The sequence below is a fragment of the Felis catus genome, chromosome X (genome assembly GCF_018350175.1).
Source record: "Felis catus isolate Fca126 chromosome X, F.catus_Fca126_mat1.0, whole genome shotgun sequence".
Taxonomy (NCBI): domain Eukaryota; kingdom Metazoa; phylum Chordata; class Mammalia; order Carnivora; family Felidae; genus Felis; species Felis catus.
The window spans coordinates 127,266,597-127,287,739 of record NC_058386.1 but is presented as its reverse complement, the minus strand read 5'-3'; the positions used below and the strand labels follow the sequence as shown (position 1 = coordinate 127,287,739).

Here is a 21,143-nt window from a genome sequence, read left to right as displayed (position 1 = left end):
AAAAATCTCCCAAAAAGCCACCCTGGAAAACAGTGTGGAGGTTCCTCAAAAAATTAAAAATAGATCTACCTTATGACCCAGCAATAGCACTGCTAGGAATTTACCCAAGGGATACAGGAGTGCTGATGCATAGGGGCACTTGTACCCCAATGTTTATAGCAGCACTTTCAACAACAGCCAAATTTTGGAAAGAGCCTAAATGTCCATCAACTGACAAATGTATAAAGAAGTTGTGGTTTATATATACAATGGAATACTACTTGGCAATGAGAAACAATGAAATCTGGCCATTTGCAGCAAGGTGGATGGAACTGGAGGGTATTATGCTAAGTGAAATAAGTCAGGCAGAGAAAGACAGATACCATATGTTTTCACTCATATGTGGATCCTGAGAAACTTAGCAGAAGATGATGGGGGAGGGGAAGGGGGAAAAAGTTATAGAGAGGGAAGGAGGCACACCATAAGAGACTCTTAAATACTGAGAACAAACTGAGGGTTGATGGGGGTGGGGGAGAGGGGAAAGTGGGTGATGGGCATTGAGGGGGGTGCCTGTTGGGATGAGCACTGGGTGTTGTATGGTAACCAATTTGACAATAAATTTTACATATATATATTATATTATATATAATTATATTTTTATAATTGTTTATAAAATTATATAAATTTTATTTTAAAAATTTTATAAAATTATTATATATAATTTTATATATTTTTATAATTTTTATAAAATTATATAAGTTATAAAAATTTTTTATAATTTTATATATATATAAATCTCCCAAAAAACAAAAGTCCAGGGCCAGATAGCTTCACAGGTGAATTCTATCAAATATTTAAAGAAGAGTTAAGGGGGCCTGGGTGACTCATTCAGTTAAGCGTCCAACTTCGGCTCAGATCATGATCTTGCAGTTTGTGGGTTCGTGTCCCACGTTGGGCTCTGTGCTGACAGCTCAGAGCCTGGAGCCTGCTTTGGATTCTGTGTCTCCCTCTCTCTCTGCCTCTCCCTGCTTGCTCTCTCTCTCTCTCTCTCTCTCTCTCTCAAAAATAAAATAAACATTAAAATTTTTTTTAATTTTTTTTTCAACGTTTATTTATTTATAGGACAGAGAGAGACAGAGCATGAACGGGGGAGGGGAAGAGAGAGGGAGACACAGAATCAGAAACAGGCTCCAGGCTCTGAGCCATCAGCCCAGAGCCTGACGCGGGGCTCGAACTCACGGACCGCGAGATCGTGACCTGGCTGAAGTCGGACGCTTAACCAACTGCGCCACCCAGGCGCCCCAACATTAAAAATTTTTTTTAAAAATAAAGAATTAATACCTATTCTTTTCAACCTGGTCCAAAAAAAAAATGGATGGAAAACTTCCAAACTCATTCTACAAGGCCAGCATTACCTTGATTCCAAAGCCAAAGACCCCACTAAAAAGGAGAATTATAGGCCAATATCCTTGATGAACATGGATGCAAAAATTCTCAACAAGATACTAGCAAATTGAATCCAACAGTATATTAAAAGACTTCTTCACCACGACCAAGTGGGATTTATTCCTGGGCTGCAGGAGTGGTTAAATATTTGTAAAGCAATCAATGTGATATACCACATTAATGAAAGAAAGGATAAGAACCATATGATCCTCTCAATAGATACAGAAAAATCCTTTGACAAAATACAGCATCCATTATTGATAAAAACCCTCAACAAAGTAGGTTGAGAGGGAACATAACTCAACATCATAAAGGCCATATATGAAATACTCACAGATAGTATCATCCTCAATGGGGAAGAACTAATTAAACTTTTCCTCTATGGTCATGAAGAAGACAGTGATATCCACTCTTACCATTACTATTTAATATAGTACTGGAAGTCTTAGCCTCAGCAATCAGACAACAATCTTTCATGCTTTATTGGTTTTCTTTCATGATACACTTGTATTCCTTTCTCTTTATTCTTTGCATATTTATTACTGGTTTTTTATTTGTGGTTATGATTTTGTTGTATATAACATTTTCTGCATATTGAAGTCTATATTAAGTTGATGGCCATCTATGTTTGAACCAATTCTTTACCCCTCTTTTCCCCATGTTTTGGATATATGGTGTCATATTTTACATTCTTTTATGAATCCCTTGACTGATTTTTAGAGAAATACTTATTTTTAATGCTTTTGTTTTTTACTTTCGTACTCTCACTTTTGGTCTTTCCTTTCTGTTCAAAAAGCCCCTTTTAATGTTTCTTGTAGGGCTGATTTAGTGGTCATGAACCCCTTTTGTTTTTGTCTATCTGGGAAACTTTCTCTCTCCTTCTATTCTGAATGACAGCCTTGCTGGATAGAGTATTCTTGGCTGCAGATTTCTTCCTTTTCACACTTTGAATATATCGTTCCACTCCCTCTTTCCTGCAAAGTTTCTCCTGAAAAATCAGCTGATAGTCTTATGGAGTTTCTTTTGTATTTAACTGTCTTTTTTCTCTTGCTGCTTTAAAATTTCTTTATCACTTTTTTTTGCCATTTTAATTACTATGTATCTTGGTGTGGACTTCCTTGAGTTGATTTGGAGGGGGAAGGGGTCTCTGTGCCTCTGAATGAATTCTACTTTTCTGCCTTTGAGTTTGCTGATATTTTCTTCCACTTTATCTAGTCTGCTCTATTAACTTTGTAAATTCAGTTATTGTATTTTTCAGCGTGTATTTGTGTTTGTTACTTTTTAACATTTTCTATCTCTTTGTTAAAATTCTCACTTTGTCATGCATTGGTCCCCTGACCTTGGTGAGCATCTTTTGGCCATTTTTAAAAACCCTTTGTCAAATATACCATTTATCTCCATTTTATTAAGGTCTGTTTCTGGAGTTTTACCTTGTTCTTTTGTTAGAACATATTCTTCTGTTTCTTCATTTTTTTCACTCTGTGTTGGTTCCTGCATATTAGATAAAACAGCCACCTCTCCCACTCTTGACAGAGTGGTCTTGTGTAGGATATGGATCTCATAAATCAGCTCAGCCTTAGCTCTTGGTTGTTCCTCAAACTTATATGATTGTCTTAGCCACTTTTTTTTGTTCTTAGTGCCTCCCAGTAGTTGATGGCGTGTCAAGACCTGTCAGTCTCCCAAAAGGGAGGATCTCAGTCAGCACCTAGATGCAAACTAATTAGAAGCCAGACTCTTGGTTAGCAGCTTTTAAAGTATACAAGTAGATTTCTTTCTAGGCAAGACCAGGATCTGAGCATATCTGTATGCTCCCTTGCACTAAGCCTTGGGTAGACAGCCAATTAAGAAACTTTTAACTCTTCAGTCCTCAGAGAGAAGCTTGGAATTGAGTTCCCTCCTAATTACTGCACCAGGGGTGGGGTTTATAGTAAGATTGTGTCTCAGCATCTTCCACCCATTTTGATGTGAGGTTTTTTTTTTTTCATTTGCCCAATGTTTAGGAGTCACTCAGCTAGTTTCTGGATTTCTTTCAGAGGAAGTTTCGCCATGTGTAGCTATAGATTTGGTATGTGCATGGGGGGAGGTGAGTTTGGGAGTTTCCTATGTTGCCATCAAGGATCAGCACCACCAGCACTATTTGTAAAGTGCCAAACTGGAAACTACTCAAATATCGATCAACAGTAGAATGTATGAATAAATTATGGTATAGTCACAAAATAAAATTCTATACAGCATGAAGGATAAATGATCTACTTCTCTATAACACAACAATGATAAATCTCCCAAATATATTAAATGAAATAAGCCAGACACAGCAGAGTACATTCTGTAGTATTTTTTGTTATATAAAGTTTATAAACAAGCAAAACTAATCTTTGGTGACAGAAGTCATGATGGTAGTTATCCTTGAGTTAGGGGAGAGACAAGATGGGAAAGGGGGACAAGGGAGTGTTCTGGGATATGGGTAATGATCTGTTTATTGAGTTGGATGCTAGGGGAAGGAATGTGTTCACATCATGAAAATTCATCAGGCTTATGATTTATGTACTTTTATGTATATGTACGATACTTCAGTAAAAGGTTAATTTGACTTAAGTAAAAAAAAAAAAGAAAAAAATCCAATATTTTTAGCAAAGGCTTTTCAGTGGCTTCCCATAGTACTCAGAATAAAACCCAAAGTCCTTACCATGGCCTAAAAGGTTATACATGATCTGGCCTATGGCCATCTCCTCCACATTATTCCTTCCTATTATTCCCCTTGCTTACTTAGCTCCAGCCACATGGCCTTCTTGCTGTTCTGCAAACATAATAAAACTCCTTTCCATCCTAATGCTTTTTACTTGCTATTCCTCTTTCCTGGAACACTCTTCCCTCAGCATGTCATGTTGTTGGTTTCTTATCATACAGGTACCAGCTTAAATATCACTTCTTCAAAAAAGTCCTCACTTAACACTCCATCTGAAATAGACTTCCCAATCACTTTTTATTACATTACGGTATTTTTTCTTTATAGCATCTGTAACTATCTATGTATTTATTACTTGTTCTTCATTTGTCTTTCTTAATAGAATGCAAGCTCCCCAAAGGCTGGGGTCACATCTGCTATGTTCATCATTGTGTCTTTAACACCTGACATCGCCTAGCACATAGGAGCTGCTCATATAAATGTTAGACTTACATGAATGAATTAATAAAGATCCCTGGGTAAACTGTCCACTAAGCTATAGCTTGGCTTTTCCCCCCAAAGGGAAACACTTAGAAGTTCTAAGTCATTCTGTTAAAAATAAAGCCATGTTAGTATCACCTCTCTTGCCCACCTCAGCTTGATGAATAGAAAGCTCAGATATTTCCCCAGTGCTTCTGTAAAATTTGGCCAAGAGAATGTACTTTAGCTAAAACATCATATCCTAAGAAGAGAAACCAGCTAGAACTTACTTCTATCTCCTACCCCCAGATTCTCCAAAGAAAAAATATATATATGGTCAATAGGCAGTGGAGCTCCTCTCTACAGTCCTATATTCCTAAGAAAACGTTGACTTATTCTCACCTTATCTAGGACAAGTAATGAATATAGAAAAGGCCTTATATAGAGTTGTTCAATAAGCAAAAGGTGTCTTTAACATGTGTTTGAGGATATCTTTTCTTCTTGTGATTTCATCTTAGATACAACAACTATGACAGAGCTGTCATCAATACTGTGCCTTATGATGTTGTCCATCGTTGGTATACAGCACACCGGACTCTGACAGTAGAGTTGAGGAGACCTGAGAATGAGTTTTGGGTCAAACTAAAGCCTGGCAGGGTGGGTGCCAAACTCTAAAGATGTCAAATAATTTTGATTTAAAGATGTCAAATAATTTTGATTTAAAGATGTCAAATAACAATAAAATGAAGCCAGTGTAGATACTCAATAGATACTCAAGTATTCTTGAGTAAAAGAATACTCAAGAAACAAGTTTGTCAAGTGCAGGACCTATTACCTACTGTAACTTATCTTTGTAACTTCCACCCAGCCTGCTGCAGGGCCATGCACATCCTAAGTTCCAAATGTTTGTTGAATCTCAAAAAGAAAAATATGTCATCAAATGTAATCAGAGAACAACCTAAAGCTTTTTTTAAGTGATCTCTTCTGATTTAGAGTTCCTTTGGTCTGCCCTTGTTCTGATGGTGTTTTATTCTCTGTTTTTGCCCATTCACAGGTTCTATTTATAGACAACTGGCGTGTCCTACATGGCAGGGAATCCTTCACTGGCTATCGCCAACTCTGTGGCTGCTATTTAACAAGGGATGATGTATTAAACACTGCTCGTCTCTTGGGGCTTCAGGCTTAAAATTGACAGCATTAGGATTATGAACACACCCGACACCCTGCCTACCAGAATTTCATATCAGCAGAATAATATTGTGTCAATATCTACTTCAAATTGTCTCTTTATCTCATCACACAAAACAGAAGTTGCAACTAGATCAGCTAGAAAGGAAAGCATTTTAGGAATATCAAAGCCTTTATAAAGCAGGATAAAGCAAAATGTTTGGTCTTAGGACACGTTAACACTATTAAAAGTCATTGAGGACCCCAAAAAGTTCTTGGATGTGGATTATATCTATTGATACTAACTGTATTAGATATTAAGACTGAAAATGTTTAAAATTCAAGAACACAAAATCACACATCCCTCTCAGTATCAGAGAGATGACATCATCACACATCAGGTAGCCTTTGGAAAAGCCTCTGTACATTTATGAGATAATGGGAGTTAAAAAGGCAAATATCACCTTAGTGTTATCATAAAAATAGTTTTTAAACTACAGGCCCACTAAAAGGGTCTCAAGGATCCTTACAGGTGTTTTCAGACCACTCTTTAAGAACCCGTGAGCTGGAGGATACCTTAGGACAGTCCTTTACGTAGACCTGTGGATTAAAGAGTTTAACTGAAACCCTACATTTATACCTACAGTGTCCTATAACTACAGATACTACAGAAATTGCTTCATAACACAAGCTCTGTGATAAGGGAGTAACTAAATACAAACACGTGTTTGTATCTTACAAGAAGAGTTATCTCCATCCACGTCATCTCTTGAGGAGTTAAACTATGAAGTCACAATAGCTCCTGTGGAACAAAACCATCAGTTCAATAATTGTGTGAGGGATAATTACAGAAAGTTTTTAGAGACTTCTGAGGTTCCATATGATAATGCATATATACACACATACGCCACAAGAGAGTACAGAGGGTTAGTCTGTAAGACTGTTCAGTGAACTCATCATGATAGATAATGTGCTTCCAAAGAATTGGACATCACTATCCAAACTTGCATTTTTTCTTTTGACGGAATTTAGGATGCAATCTGTTTTCTCCATTTCTGCTGATCTTTTTTTTCTTCTCTTAAAATATTACACGTTTTAATTGCTAAGATTTGACAGGGTTAAGTTTAATACCTTGTTTCTTTTATTTTTTTAATGGCTTCCTTTACATATAGGTAGAGAGACAGAGAGATGGGTATGAGGCTTATTTTCCCCTAGGTTTCATTGAAAGTGAAGCTGTACAATAACTTCATTGACCACTATAGAATGATGAAAGAGAATCCAGGCTACTATGTGCACAAGAGGAAAAAAAGCATTATTAGTGAGGATAGAAGTCACAAATCAAAACCAATATTCTGATAGAGAGTAGAGTCTAATCTAATATTCACAAAGAGTCCCTAGTTCACATTTAGTAATTTATGCATTATCTTATTGACTCATCCAGTGTCCTAAAGTATGTTCTCAAAATATTTCTCCATTTTATTTGTAGTATATAGGAATCTTTAAGGGTCTTCATGAAATTTGTCATCCTTAGGTCAAAAGATTGATAATTAAGTCTAGGTTTTAAAGAATATACCCGTTAGCAATCAGAGCAGAAGTAACACTTTAACATGCAGTCTATTCTCCCTACTGTTATATACTCCTGAAATATGTCACCATTAGTATTCATCAGGATATTTACCTTTTTTGAAGTCTTGCTTAACTTAGCCTTGAAAATTATATTTTAACTACAGTCAGCATTGATTTATAACAAGCAAATCACATATTCAGGGCTCTGGAGAGACAGGGATACAGATCAGTCTTTCTCGCTAAAGGATTTCCTTTACCTTCTGTCTCACCTAGGACCTTGATTCATTAATTATTTCACCCTCGCTTGCCTAAATTTTCAATCCATACTTTTCTACAATGTACTCTTTTCACAGGAAGAAAGAAGGAAGGTAATCATTTGAGTATTGCCCATGGTGCATTGAAAACTTTCTTTGTGAGATGTTTCTTTTTTACATCTCTTTCTTGTGTCCCTGAATATGTAAGCATGGAGTCTCTGTCTACCAAGCTCAGTGTAAAGTTACTTTTACCTTTTGCTAAGGTGGGATGGGATCCGTGGGTCAGGAGCACTGCGCCTATCATAGTGTTCCATAGCACCTAACATAATCACTACATAATACAAATTTGTTGGAATAAGAATAAATTAATAAATCATTTTCAAATAAATTCACCAGAAATTACCATGTTCTTAGTAAATATGTCCTTTTGTGTTTGGCAGTTAACCAGCACTTTTGTTTACCTTCATCTAGAGTAACAAACTATTAAGGAGGGTTCAGGACTGAGGGGTTTCCTGGGCTTCAGAACTTAGTGTTAAAACTGGGAAAGTACCACACAAACCAGGACTATTGTTCTCTCTACCCTCTTGCTGCTAGCTATGTCTTTTTCTTAGGTTCATCACTGGTTCCCATTTCTGTATGAGTGCTCTGTGCCCTCACAACCTGTGTAGTCCTTGATGAAAAGGAAAAAAGATGGATAAACTATGGTGTGTTATAGTGGTTCCCAAAATAGACCAGCAGCATCAGCATCATTTGAGCACTTGTTAGAAATGAAAATTCTCAGCCCCCACCCTGGACTTACTAAATCAAAAACTGTGGGGGTAGAATCCAGCAGTTTGCGTTTTGGAAAGCCCTCTGGGGCATTCTGGTGCCCATCAAAGTTTGAGAATCACTGAAGGGAAGAGCCTTGTTGTTGAGTTCTAGGCTCTATTTTAGCTATAGTTTGCTTTTCAGTTTTCTCTTCTTCACTTTATTTTTTTACTTTATTTATTTATTTTTAGAGAGGACAGGGGAGAGGGAGAAAGAGAGAATCCAAAGCAGGATCCAACCCAGCACAGAGCCCAACACAGGGCTTGAGCCCACAAACCGTGAGATCATGACATGAGCCAAAACCAAGAGCTGGATACTCAACTGACTGAGCCACCTGGACACCCCCTTTTCTTCACTTTAAAATGGAGGGAGGCCTTGGACTAGGCAACATCTAAAGGCTCTGTCACTCTGTAATTTTGTTTGACCTCTCATAGCTTAAGTTTTCTCATATGAGTAGAGTAAGGAAAATACCTACCTCACAGGTTTTTCTAACAAATTTGTAATTATTAAATAATATGTTTACAGCATATAATGATGACCAATAATAATAGCTAACTCTTTCATAGTGCTTTCCGTGTGCCAGACACTGTTATAACTGCTTTTAATCCCCATAGCAACCTATTTTATAAATGAATAAATAGAGGCAATGAGAGATTAAGTGGTTTACCCAAGATCACATGGCTAAATAAGTGTCAGAGGTTGTTAGAACCTCGAAAATCTGGCCACAGAAACTGCTTTTAATTCATGAAAGTGGGTGATGGGCATTGAGGAGGGCACCCGTTGGGATGAGCACTGGGTGTTGCATGGAAACCAATTTGACAATAAATTATATTTAATATAAAAAATAAATAAAAGTGAGTTTTAAAAAGCAAAAAAAAATATTCCATATTCCAAAATAAATATTAATTACTTCCCCCTGTGCTTATTTACAGTCTAGCTGATCATTCATAGATAGTAATCATCATCTTCATTATTAAGTTCCTTCCAACAGAATCTTAAGAGAACCATAAGAATATCTAGATGTTTTACAAATAGTTTGTAAACATCCAACCCCCCCCCCACTTTTTAAAAAGAAGTGTTTTTCACATTCTCTAATTTTACTTCTTCCAAAGGTAGAAGGTTGATGATAGAAGGAAATCAATCCATTCAGTACTTTTTCCTTCTTTCTACACTGTGCAAAATATGTCAGTTGTTAGGTCAAAACCATTTTACAGGAAATATTCCCATCACTGCCCCAGGGAACTCTAGGGCATATTGAAGATCTACTCACAGGACCAGCTGGTGGCTTAGTTGTAAAGTTGGTCCATGTCTGTGCCCTCACCTCCTTAAGCCTACAGCTCACCACAGCCAAAGACCCTGGCAGATATGGTAGTAGTTTATTTTTTGGTTCTCTTTCATTGTTGTTGTCAGATTTACATTCAGGGGTTGGTGGGTTTGTGGGTAGTTCTATCCTACTCCTTGGCTTTAAGCAGTGAGTCTGGCTTTTGTCTTCCATCTTGCTCAGAGCACTTCTGCACCAGAATATAAAGTATTAGCTTGATTAGTGGAATCCAAGCTTCCTTCCTGGAAGGCATCTTTAACAATTGTAAAAATCATCTTAAGCCATGTTGGTGGCTTAAGTTAGGTAAGCCATGTTAGTTTCATAGTGGTGTTCTAACCTACTTTTTTATAGGTAGATAAACATAGTAATTTATCCTATGCACAAGTGAAGATCACAAGGGTCAATGCTATGGTGAACCTGTGAAGTCAGTGAAGGTGTTTCTCTGCTAGCCCCACCTTTCTCCATGGTTGATCCTTTGTCCCATTGATGATGGCCACTCCATCCAATTCAGGTATTCAGTATCTTCTCAGCTTCTGCTTTCTAGATCCCTCTCTGATGCCTTGACTGAGGCAGAGTAGTGTCATAGGAAGAGCATGGACTTGAACCAAACTGGGTTTGAATTCTATCTTTGCCTCTGACTAACCTGGTAAATTTGGGGAAGCCACTTTCCTTCCTTGAGCCTATGTTTCTTCATCTGCAAAGTGGGGCTAAAAATGTCATCTACTTAATAAAGCTGTGATGAATGAAATGAGGTCATGTGTATAAAGTGAGTACCATAGTGAGCAGTACACAATAAATAGTACTTAGTAATTGTTTATCATCATCACCAATATCATTTGAGCAAAAAACAGAACTGAAAAATGCAATAAATGAGATTCAAAACAGACTTGATGCAATGAACACAAGATGGAAGAAGCAGAGGAATTAAGAAGTGATATAAGAGATAAAATAATGGAACATGATGAATCTGAACAAAAGAGAGAATTATGGAACATGAGAATAGATTTAGGAATCTCAGAGACTCAACCAAGCATAATAACATTCATATTATAGGAGTCCCAGAAGAAGAATAGAGAGAAAATGGAGCAGAACATTTATTTGAGGAAATAATAGCTGAAACCCTCCCTAATCTGGGGAAAGAAACAGACATCCAGATCCAGGAGGCACAGAGAATTCCTATCAAAATCAACAAAAGCAGACCAACATCAAGACATATTGTAATTAAATTTGCAAAAATATAGCAATAAAGAAAAATCCTAAAGGCAGCAAGACAAAATAATTCCTTAACTTACAACGAAAAACCCATAAGACTAGCTGGAGATTTCACAATGAAACTCAGCAAGCCAGGAAGGACTTAACATGATACATTTAACGTGCTGAATGGGAAAAATCCACAGCCAAGAAACTCTATCAAGTAAGGCTATCTTACAGAATAGGAGAGATTAACACTTTCCCAGACAAACAAAAACTAAAAGAGATCATGAACACTCAACCAGCCCTGCAAAAAGGAGATTCTCTGAATGCAAAGGAGAAACCAAAAGTGACAAAGACAAGGAAAGATCAGAGAAAATCTCCAGAAACAATGGCAAAACATGTAATAAAATGGCACTAAGTACATATCTATCAAAATTACTCTGAATGTAAATGCCCCAATCAATAGACATAGGGTGTCAGAATGGATTAAAAAAAATAAGACCCATCCAAATGCTGCCTACAAGAGATAAATTTTAGACCTAAAGACATCTGCAGATTGAAATTAGGGGATGGAGAAACATATATCATACAAATGGACATCAAAAGAAAGCCAGAGTAGCAATACTTAGATAAATTACACTTTAAACCAAGACTGTAACAGAGATGAAGGGGGCACTATATCACAATAAAGGGGACAATCCAACAAGAAGACCTAATAATTGTAAATATTTATACACCCAATTTGGAAGGTCCCAAACATATAAAACAATTAATAACAAACATAAATAAACTCATTGATAATAATACAATAATAGTAGGAGACTTTAACACCCCACTTACATCAATGGACAGATCATCTAAGCAGAAAATCAACAAGAAAACAATGACTTTGAATGACACACTGGACAAGATGGACTTAACATATATTCAGAACATTCCATCCTAAAACAGCAGAATACACATTCTTTTCAAGTGCACATGGGACACTTGCCAAAATACATCACACACTAGGTCACAAATCAGACCTCAAAAACTACAAAAAGATTGAGATAATACCATTTTTCTGACCAAAATGCTGTGAAACTTGAATTCAACCACAAGAAAATAAAATGGAAAGACCACAAATACATGGAGGTTAAATAATATAGTACTAAAGAATGAATGGGTCAACCAGGAAATCAAAGAAATTAAAAAAATACATGGAAACTAATGAAAAAACATAACAATCCAAAACCTTAAGGATGCAGCAAAAGCAGTCCCAAGATGGGAAGTATATAACAATACTGGCCTACCTTAAAAAGCAAGAAAAACTTCAAATAAACAATGTAACCTTATACCTAAAGGAGCTAGAAAAAGAACAACAAATGAAGCCTAAAGCCAGCAGAAGGGAAATAATAAAGATTAGAGAAGAAATAAAGGATATAGAAAATAAAAAAGCACTAGAACAGATCAATGAGGCCAGGAGCTGGTTCCTTGAAAAAAAAATAATGAAATTGGTAACCCCCTAGCCATACTTATTGAAAAGGAAAGTGAAAGGACCCAAAATAAATAAAATCACAAATGAGAGAGAAGAAATAACAACCAACACCACAGAAATACAATTATAAGAATATATCATGAAAATCTATGCCAACAACTTGGAGAACCTGGAAAAAATGGATTAATTCCTAGAAACATATAAACAACCAAAACTGAAACAGGAAGAATTAGAAAACTTGAACAGATTGGTAACCAGAAAAGAAATTCAATCAGTAATAAATCTCCCAAAAAACAAAAGCCCAGGGCCAGATAGCTTCACAGGTGAATTCTACCAAATATTTAAAGAAGAGTTAATACCTATTCTTCTCAAACCATTCTAGAGAATAGAAATGGAAGGGAAACTTCCAAATTAATTCTAGGAGGCCAGAATTACCCTGATACCCAAACCAAAGACTCCACTAAAAAAGAAAACTACAGGCCCATTTCCCAGATGAACATAGATGCAAAAATCCTACTAGCAAACCAAATCCAAGAATACATTTTAAAAGATCATTCACCACAATCAACTGGGATTTGCTTAGGAGGCAAGGTTGGTCCAGTATTTGCAAATCAATCAATGTGGTACATCACATCAGTAACAGAAAGGATAAGAACCATATGATCGTTCCAGTGAATGTAGAAAAGGCATTTGACAAAGTACAACATCCATTCATGATAGAAGCTGTCAAGAAAGTAGGTCTGGAGGGAACGTACCTCAAAATAATAAAGTCCAAATATGAAAAACCCACAGGTAATATCATCCTCAATGGAGAAAACCTGAGAGCTTTTTCTCTATGTTCAGGGACAAGACAGGAATGTTGGCTCCTCCACTGTTATTTAATATAGTTCTAGAAGTCCTAGCCACAACAATCAAACAACAGAAAGAAATAAAAGGCATCAAAAATGCAAGGAGGAAGTCAAACTGTTACTCTTTGCAGATGTCATGGTACTCTACATAGAAAACCCAAAAGATTCCACCAAAAAAGTTGCTAGAACTGCTGATACATGAATTCGGTAAAGTCAAAGGATATAAAATCAACACACAGAAATCTGTTGCAGTTCATAATGAACTCTCTCTCTTTCTGAGAAAGAGAACTCAAGGAATCAATCCCATTCACAAATTAACCAAAAACCATAAGATACCTAGGAATAAACCTAACCAAAGGGGTGAAAGATCTGTACTCTGAAAATTATAGAAAGTTTATGAAAGGAATTGAAGAAGACACAAAGAAATGCAAAACACTCTATGCTCATTGATTGGAAGAAAAAATATTGGTAAAATGTCAATACTACCCAAAGCAATCTACACATTCAGTGCAATCCCTATCAAAATACTAAAAGCACTTTTCACAGAGCTAGAACAAACAATCCTAAAACATGTATGGAACCACAAAAGACCCCAAATAATCAATGCAACCTTTCAAAAGAAAAGAAAAGCTGGAGGCACCATAATTCCTGACTTCAAGTAATATTACAAAACTGTAGTAATCAAAACAATGTGGTACTGTGACAAAAATAGACACATAGATCAATAGAAGACATTAGAAACCCCAGAAGTCAACCCACCACTCTATAGTCAATTAATCTTTGACAAAGCAAGAAAGAATATCCAAGGGGAAAAAGACAATCTCTTCAACAGTGTTGGGTAAACTGGACAGCAACATGCAAAAGAATGAAACTGGACCACTTTCTTACACCATACACAAAAATAAATTCAAATGGTTTAACAACCTAAATATGAGACAGGAAACCATCAAAATCTGAGAGGAGAACACTGGCAATAACTACTTTTATTGGCTATAGTAACTTCTTTTTTTTTTAAGTTTATTCATTTATTTTAAAAGAGGAAGAGAACATGATGAGAGGAGGGGCAGAGAGAAAGGGAGAGAGAGAGAGACTCCTAAGCAGGCCCCATGCTGCCAGCATGGAATCCACCGTGGGGCTCAAACTCACGAACCACAAGATCATGACCTGAGCCAAAACCAAAGACCGAACGCTTAACTAACTGAGCCACCCAGGTGCCCCTGGCCATAGCAACTTCTTACTAGATATGTTTCCTGAGGCAAGGGAAACAAAAGCAAAAATAAACTACTGGGACCTCATCAAAATAAAATCTTCTGCACAGTGAAGGCCACCATCAACAAAACTAAAAGCAAGTGTTCAGAATAGGAGAAGATACTTGCAAACGACATACCTGATATAGGGTTAGTATCCAAAATCTATAAAGAAGTTATAAATCTCAATACCCAAAAAGCAAATCATCCAATTAAAAAATTGGCAGAAAACATGAATAGATGTTTTTCCAAAGAAGACATACAGATGGCTACATGAAAAAAGGATCAACATTACTCATCATCAGGGAAATACAAATCAAACTACAATGAGAGATCAACTCACACCTCTCAGAAAGGCTAAAATTAACAACAGAAGTAACATCAGGTGTTGGAGAGGATGCAGAGAAAGGGAAACCCTCTTGCACTGTTGATGGGGGTAACAGAGAGGCCACTCTAGAAAACATTGTGGAGGATCCTCAAAAAATAAAAGTAGAACTACCCTACATCTCACAATTGCACTACTACGTACTTACCCAAAGAATACAAAAATACTGATTTCAAGGGATACATGCACCCTGATATTTATAGCAGCATTCTTTGCAATAGCCAAGTTATGGAAAGAGCCCAAATGTCCATCGACTGGTGAATGGATTATGAAGATGGGGTTTGCACATAAATACAATGGAACATTACTGAGCCATAAAAAAGAATGAAATCTTGCCATTTGCAATGACATGGAAGGAGCTAGAGAATAATATCCTAAGCAAAATTAGTCAGAGAAAGATAAATACCATATGATTTCGCTTTTATGTGGAATTTAAGAAAAAAAATAGGGGCACCTGGGTGGCTCAGTCAGTTGAGCATCCGACTTCAGCTCAGGTCATGGTCTCGTGGCCCATAAGTTCGAGCCCTGCATCGGGCTCTGTGCTGACAGCTCAGAGCCTGGAGCCTGTTTCGGATTCTGTGTCTCCTTCTCTCTCTGACCTTCCCCCATTCATGCTCAATCTCTCTCTGTCTCAAAAATAAATAAACGTTTAAAAAAAAGAAAAAATAAACAAGCATAGAAGGGGAAAAGAGAGGGAAACCAAGAAACAAATTCTTAACTAAGGAGAATACACTGATGGTTACCAGAGGGAAGATGGGTGGGGGGATGGGTTAAATAGGTGATGGGGATTAAGGAGTGCACAAGTGATGAACACCAGATGTTTTATGGAAGTGTTGAATCTCTATATTGCACACCTGAAACTAATTATACATCATATGTTAACTGACATTTAAATAAAAACTTACCAAAAAGCGAAAGGAATCCCTTTTACAATATCATCGAAAATAATAAAATACTGGGGAATAAATTTAACAATAGATGTGCAAGATTATATTTGCTAAAAGGAAAACATTGCTGAAAGAAATTAAAGAGGGCCTAAATCAATGAAAAGCCATTCTGTTTTAGTGATATGAATACTTAATATTGTTAAGATGGCCATAATCTCGAAGGCAATATATAGATTCAATACAGTCTCTATCAAAATTTCAATGATCGGGGAGCCTGGGTGGTTTAGTTGGTTAGGTGGCAAACCTCAGCTCAGATCAGGATCTCACAGTTTGTGGGTTTGAGCCCTGCATCAGGCTCTGTGCTGACAGTTCGGACCCTGGACCCTGCTTCAGAGTCTGTGTCTCCCTCTCTCTCGGCTGCTACCCCACTTGAACTCTGTCTATCACTCTCAAAAGTAAATAAACATTTAAAACGTTTTAAAACCCTTTTCAGTGATCTTTTGCAGACATGAAAGCCAATCCTAAATTTATATGGAAATGCAAGGGACAGAGACAGCCAAAACAATCCGGAAAGAAGAACAAAGCTGTGCGATCCACACGTGCCACTTTCAAAACTTACTTCAAAACTACAGCAATCGTAAACTGTAGTACTGGCATAGGGGTAGACATGTAGGTCAATGTTTTTGAATTTACAGTGAGAAATAAACCCATAGATTTATGAATAGTTGATATTCAACAAGGGGGCCCAGACCGTTCAATGGAGGAATGAGCAATCTCTTCAACAAACGGTGCTGGGAAAACTGAATGTTGACAGAAAAAAGAATGAACGTGGGCTCCAGTTTCACACCACGTATGAAAATGAATTCCAAAACGGATCACAAACCCAAACGTAAGCGATGAAACTATGAAACTCTTGGAATAAAACATAGATATAAACCCCCCTGGCTTTAACTACACAACAGTTCCTTACATATGGCAGCAAAAGTGCGGCCACAAAAGAAGGGGGGTGGTGGAAAGAGGATAAGTTGTACACCATCCAAACCAACAACTTTTGTGCATGAAAGGACTCTGTCTAGAAGGTGAAAGGACAAAACGCACAGGATGGGAGAAGCATTTGCAAATCACACATGGGATAAGGGTGTATTTTCCAGAATGCATAAAGAACACCTACAAGTCAACAATGAAAGCACGAACGAACAACCCAGTTAAAAAATGGGAAAGGACTTGAACAGACGTTCCTCCAAAGTGGATGTGCAAATGGCCAAGAGGCACACGAAAAGACGCTCAACATCATGCGCCAACAGGGCGATGCAAATCACAACCGCCATGAGGCACCACTTCGCAGCCAGTAGGCTGGCTCTTCTAGGCACAAGAAAGCAAAACAAAGGCAAAAAGACGAGTTGGGGCGAGGGTGCGCAAGGACTGGGACTCACACACTGCTGCTGGGAACGCAAAGCTGCTGTGGGAATCCGCTGGGCGGCTCCTCAGTCAGTTACCGGCAGAATTAGCACCCGACCCCTCAGTCGCCCAGTGCAATTTCCTACCCTAGGGAATCAGAAACAGGTGCTCAAACAGAACCCTGTGCAGGAAATGTTCGGCGCAGCGCTGTTCACATCTGCCGCAAGGTGAGAATGGCGGAGCTGCCTGTCAACCCATGAACTGGGATAGGCCGCCACACACGGTGTGTCCCTGCGGTGGAATATTACTCAGCCGTGAAAAGGCTTGAAGCGCTGACTCACGCTCCCACACGGACGAACGAACCCTAGTGACAACGCTGTGCTACGGGAAAGCAACCAGGCACAGAAAGCTGCCTATTCGCCCAGCGATCCCGATCCCGCGTGCAGAAAGAAGTAAGTGTCCGGGACAGGCGAACCCCTATGGGCAGCAAGCCGACTAGCGGTTGCCTGAGGGCTCCCGAGGACGGGGGTGGGGGGGGGGTGCGGTGAGGACTGGCTGCCTGACACGTACAGGGGTTTCTTTGAGGGGTGCTGCCACGGTTTGGAACTAGACGGTCGTGGTGGTCGCCCGACCCCTCTAGTGTATACTCGGGGCCGCTGGCTCCTACACGGGTGTTGGGTGTGCACAATGCGCCCGCCCAGCCAAAAGCCAGCGTTCCTTCAAACAGGGGTTCCAGGGAGCAGGCTCCCGTCCAGCACTGTTTCTCTACAGCGGGGGCCCATGGGAAAGCAGTGACTTCACCGGATGTACGTGTCCCAAAACGCGCACCCGACCAATGATGGGGTCGGTCTGTGATCTCTAGGATATAGAGTAGCGGCTTTGGAACCCTGCCGGTCGGAAACTTCGGGCCAACTGGCTTTTTACACCGCTTCCCGCCACATCGCACCATATCCAGCCCTATCCGACCGCATCCAGCCACACCCGACCGCATCCAGCCACATCCGACCGCATCCAGCCCTATCCGACCGCATCCAGCCGCACCCGACCGCATCCAGCCGCACCCGACCGCTTCCCGCAGCGCACGCCAGACCGAGGCCCGTCCGAGAAAGCGCAGCCGAGGCCCAGCATGCCTGTGAGGAGGAGCCGTCGAGGGTCGTCCAGTGGCCAGAGCCGGGTCCGCTCCCGCACTGCCCGAGCCGAGTTGACGTTCTCCGTGAGCCACATGGAGCGCCTCCTGCGGGAGGGCCGCTACTCGCAGCGCCTGGGCGCGTCCGCCCCGATCTTCCTAGCGGCCGTCATCCAGTCCCTGACGGCCAAGGTCCTGGAGCTGGCCGGCATCGAGGCCCGGAACAGCGGCAGGAGGCTCATCACCCCGGATGTCCTGGACATGGTGGTCCACAACCACCCGCTGCTCAGCGCCTTCTTCCAGTCCACCATCATCTCCCAGGCGGTCCCGGGCTGGTACTAGCTGTCCCACGCGACGTGGGGTCCGGCAGGCGCCAGGCCTACTCATGGCCGGGGTGGGCCCCGGCCGGCCTGGTGCCTCAGGCAGTCACTGAAAGCCAATAAAGTGTTTGGAGGAACCCGTGTGAGTGCTTCTGTTGCTGGTGTGTGGGGCGTGGTCGTGGGACGTCCCTCGTCGGGGGTGGGGGGTGGGGTGGGGGCGTGGGGCGGGGGGTGTGGTCGGGGAAGACCCAGCAGAGCAGCTTGTCTCCGGGATCATGCAGGCGGTGGCCCTGGGCGGGAGAGGCTGGCTCGGGTGGAGGCTTTGACGGGAGGGGTGACGAGTGACCGGGGCGGGGGGACCTGGCGAGCGAGAACCCTGCCAGGTTGGAATTGGGGTCACGCGGGACGGCGAGCTGGGTTTCGGGCCGGTTCGGTTACAGATTCTGGGAGACGCCTTCGGCCACGCGGGTAAACAGGCCGTCACCCAGCCACAGGGGGCACCTGGCCAGGCCCCGCCCCAGGGTCCACAATTTGCACACACGACCCGCGCGGGGCGAGGCCTCTCCTGCGGGGCCCGTCGCTTGCGTATCACCGGGGCAACGGGGCGCCTGGCTGCCCGAGCGCGGACGCAGGGCACGTCGCCGCCGGGCGCCCGCACGTCCGACCGTCGGCGTCCGCGTCTGCGTCTGCGTGTGGCGGCGAACATGGCGGCGTCCGCGCCCGGCCTGGGCGGCGCTGCGGGCCCGGGCCCCGAGGCCGGGGACTTCTTGGCGCGGTACCGCCAGGTGTCGAGCAAGCTGAAGAAGCGGTTCCTGCGGAAGCCCAACGTGGCGGAGGCGGGCGAGCAGTTCGGGCAGCTGGGCCGGGAGCTGCGCGCCCAGGAGTGCCTGCCCTACGCGGCCTGGTGCCAGCTGGCGGTGGCGCGCTGCCAGCAGGCGCTCTTCCACGGGCCTGGGGAGGCGCTGGCGCTCACCGAGGCCGCCCGCCTCTTCCTGCGGCAGGAGCGCGACGCGCGCCAGCGACTCGCCTGCCCGGCGGCCTACGGGGAGCCGCTGCAGGCCGCCGCCAACGCCCTGGGCGCCGCCGTGCGCCTGCACCTCGAGCTGGGCCAGCCGGCCGCCGCCGCCGCCCTCTGCCTGGAGCTGGCCGCCGCCCTGCGCGACCTGGGCCAGCCGGCCGCCGCCGCCGGCCACTTCCAGCGCGCCGCCCACCTGCAGCTCCCGCAGCTGCCCCTGGCCGCGCTGCAGGCGCTTGGCGACGCCGCCTCCTGCCAGCTGCTGGCGCGCGACTACAACGGCGCCCTGGCGGTCTTCACGCGCATGCAGCGCCTGGCGCGGGAGCACGGCAGCCACCCGGTGCCGCCGCCGCCCCCGCCGCCCCCGCCGCCGCCGCCTCCGGGGCCACAGGTCGGGCCCGGCGCGGCCCCGGCCCTGCCCGCCGCGCTGCTCCCTGCGAACGGCGGCCCTGCGCCCGCGCCCTCTCCCGCCACGCTGGGCGCCTTCTCCGACGTGCTGGTCCGCTGCGAGGTGTCCCGCGTGCTGCTGCTGCTGCTGCTGCAACCGCCGCCCGCCAAGCTCCTGCCGGAGCACGCCCACACTCTGGAGAAGTACTCCTGGGAGGCTTTCGACGGCCACGGGCAGGAGAGCGGCGGCCAGCTTCCTGACGAGCTGTTCCTGCTGCTGCAGTCCTTGGTCATGGCCACCCACGAAAAGGACACGGAAGCCGTCAAGTCGCTGCAAGTGGAGATGTGGCCACTGTTGAGTGCCGAGCAGAACCACCTCCTTCACCTGGTTCTGCAAGAAACCGTCTCCCCCTCGGGACAGGGCATCTGAGGACTCACGTGAACGAAGGCACTCGTTGCTTGCTACCAAACGTCGTGCGTCTCCCTTGGCGTTTCGGGGGGAAATACAAGTCGTGGATGCCGGCAAAGTTCTACCTTGGTTTCTCGTACTCCTCTGGCCACTGTAGCAATATAGTTCACTGGGAAGTACCTGTGTCCCAAAGACTGACTTCCATAACGGAGGGAGGGAAAAACAACCAGGACAACGTGATAGAATCAGAGTGGAAGACAGGGCTCTCTTCCCCAAGGCTGCAACATAAGAATGAGAACCCTCTTGTGGCGCCTGGGGTGGCTCAGTCCGGAGTCTGATTTCTGCTCAGGTCATGATCTCGCTGTTAGTGAGTCCGAGACCTCCCCCCACCACCTTGGGGCCCTGCGCTGACAGCTGGGAGCCTGCTTGGGATTCTCTGTCTCCCTCTCTGCCCCTCCCCTGCTGCACCCATGCTCTCTGTCTCAGTAGAAATAAAAAGAACCCCGTTTATCCCTTACTTCTTCCACCCAACTCCCCCTACATCTTTGTGGCAGAGGATTTCATGTTTCACAGTTCTGCCTAAATACTTAAGCTATAGGATTTTTTTTTTATTGTGATCTCATTTCTTAGCGTATATTGACGGCTATCTGTGGGATCACCCAAGTAGTTTCATCTGCCCCATGCATATTTGTGAGAATCATTTGATTAGTACATTGTTGTTGCTCCAGCCCTAAATCCACAATAAAGCCATCCTGATGCCCCTAA

The 21,143-nt window shown here is 42.5% G+C and overlaps 3 protein-coding genes across 7 annotated transcripts in view; all 3 read left to right on the top strand.

The window, feature by feature from the left end:
• TMLHE (trimethyllysine hydroxylase, epsilon) overlaps positions 1–7,959 on the top strand; it is a 74,812-nt gene extending 66,853 nt beyond the window's left edge. For all 5 annotated transcript variants that reach the window (XM_023249394.2, XM_023249395.2, XM_023249392.2 and 2 more), the window contains 2 exons: positions 5,089–5,227; positions 5,625–7,959. In XM_023249394.2, coding sequence (XP_023105162.1) covers positions 5,089–5,227; positions 5,625–5,756 — 271 coding nt within the window. In that variant the 3' untranslated portion in view covers positions 5,757–7,959. The remainder of the gene's footprint in view (positions 1–5,088; positions 5,228–5,624) is intronic.
• Positions 7,960–18,247: 10,288 nt separating this feature from the next.
• On the top strand, positions 18,248–18,704 carry LOC101098042 (histone H2A-Bbd type 2/3-like). Its single transcript, XM_004001071.5, has one exon. It carries the CDS (start codon positions 18,248–18,250, stop codon positions 18,587–18,589), a length of 342 nt encoding a protein of 113 aa, XP_004001120.3. The 3' UTR covers positions 18,590–18,704.
• Positions 18,705–19,006: 302 nt separating this feature from the next.
• Positions 19,007–21,143, top strand: LOC101095239 (40-kDa huntingtin-associated protein). The gene has a single exon (XM_004001258.6). It carries the CDS (start codon positions 19,272–19,274, stop codon positions 20,397–20,399), a length of 1,128 nt encoding a protein of 375 aa, XP_004001307.3. The 5' UTR covers positions 19,007–19,271; the 3' UTR covers positions 20,400–21,143.

Bases quoted from the DNA above. Each gene is read 5' to 3' on its own strand.
- LOC101098042 (XM_004001071.5), top strand. From the start codon at position 18,248: ATGCCTGTGAGGAGGAGCCGTCGAGGGTCGTCCAGTGGCCAGAGCCGG.
- LOC101095239 (XM_004001258.6), top strand. From the start codon at position 19,272: ATGGCGGCGTCCGCGCCCGGCCTGGGCGGCGCTGCGGGCCCGGGCCCC.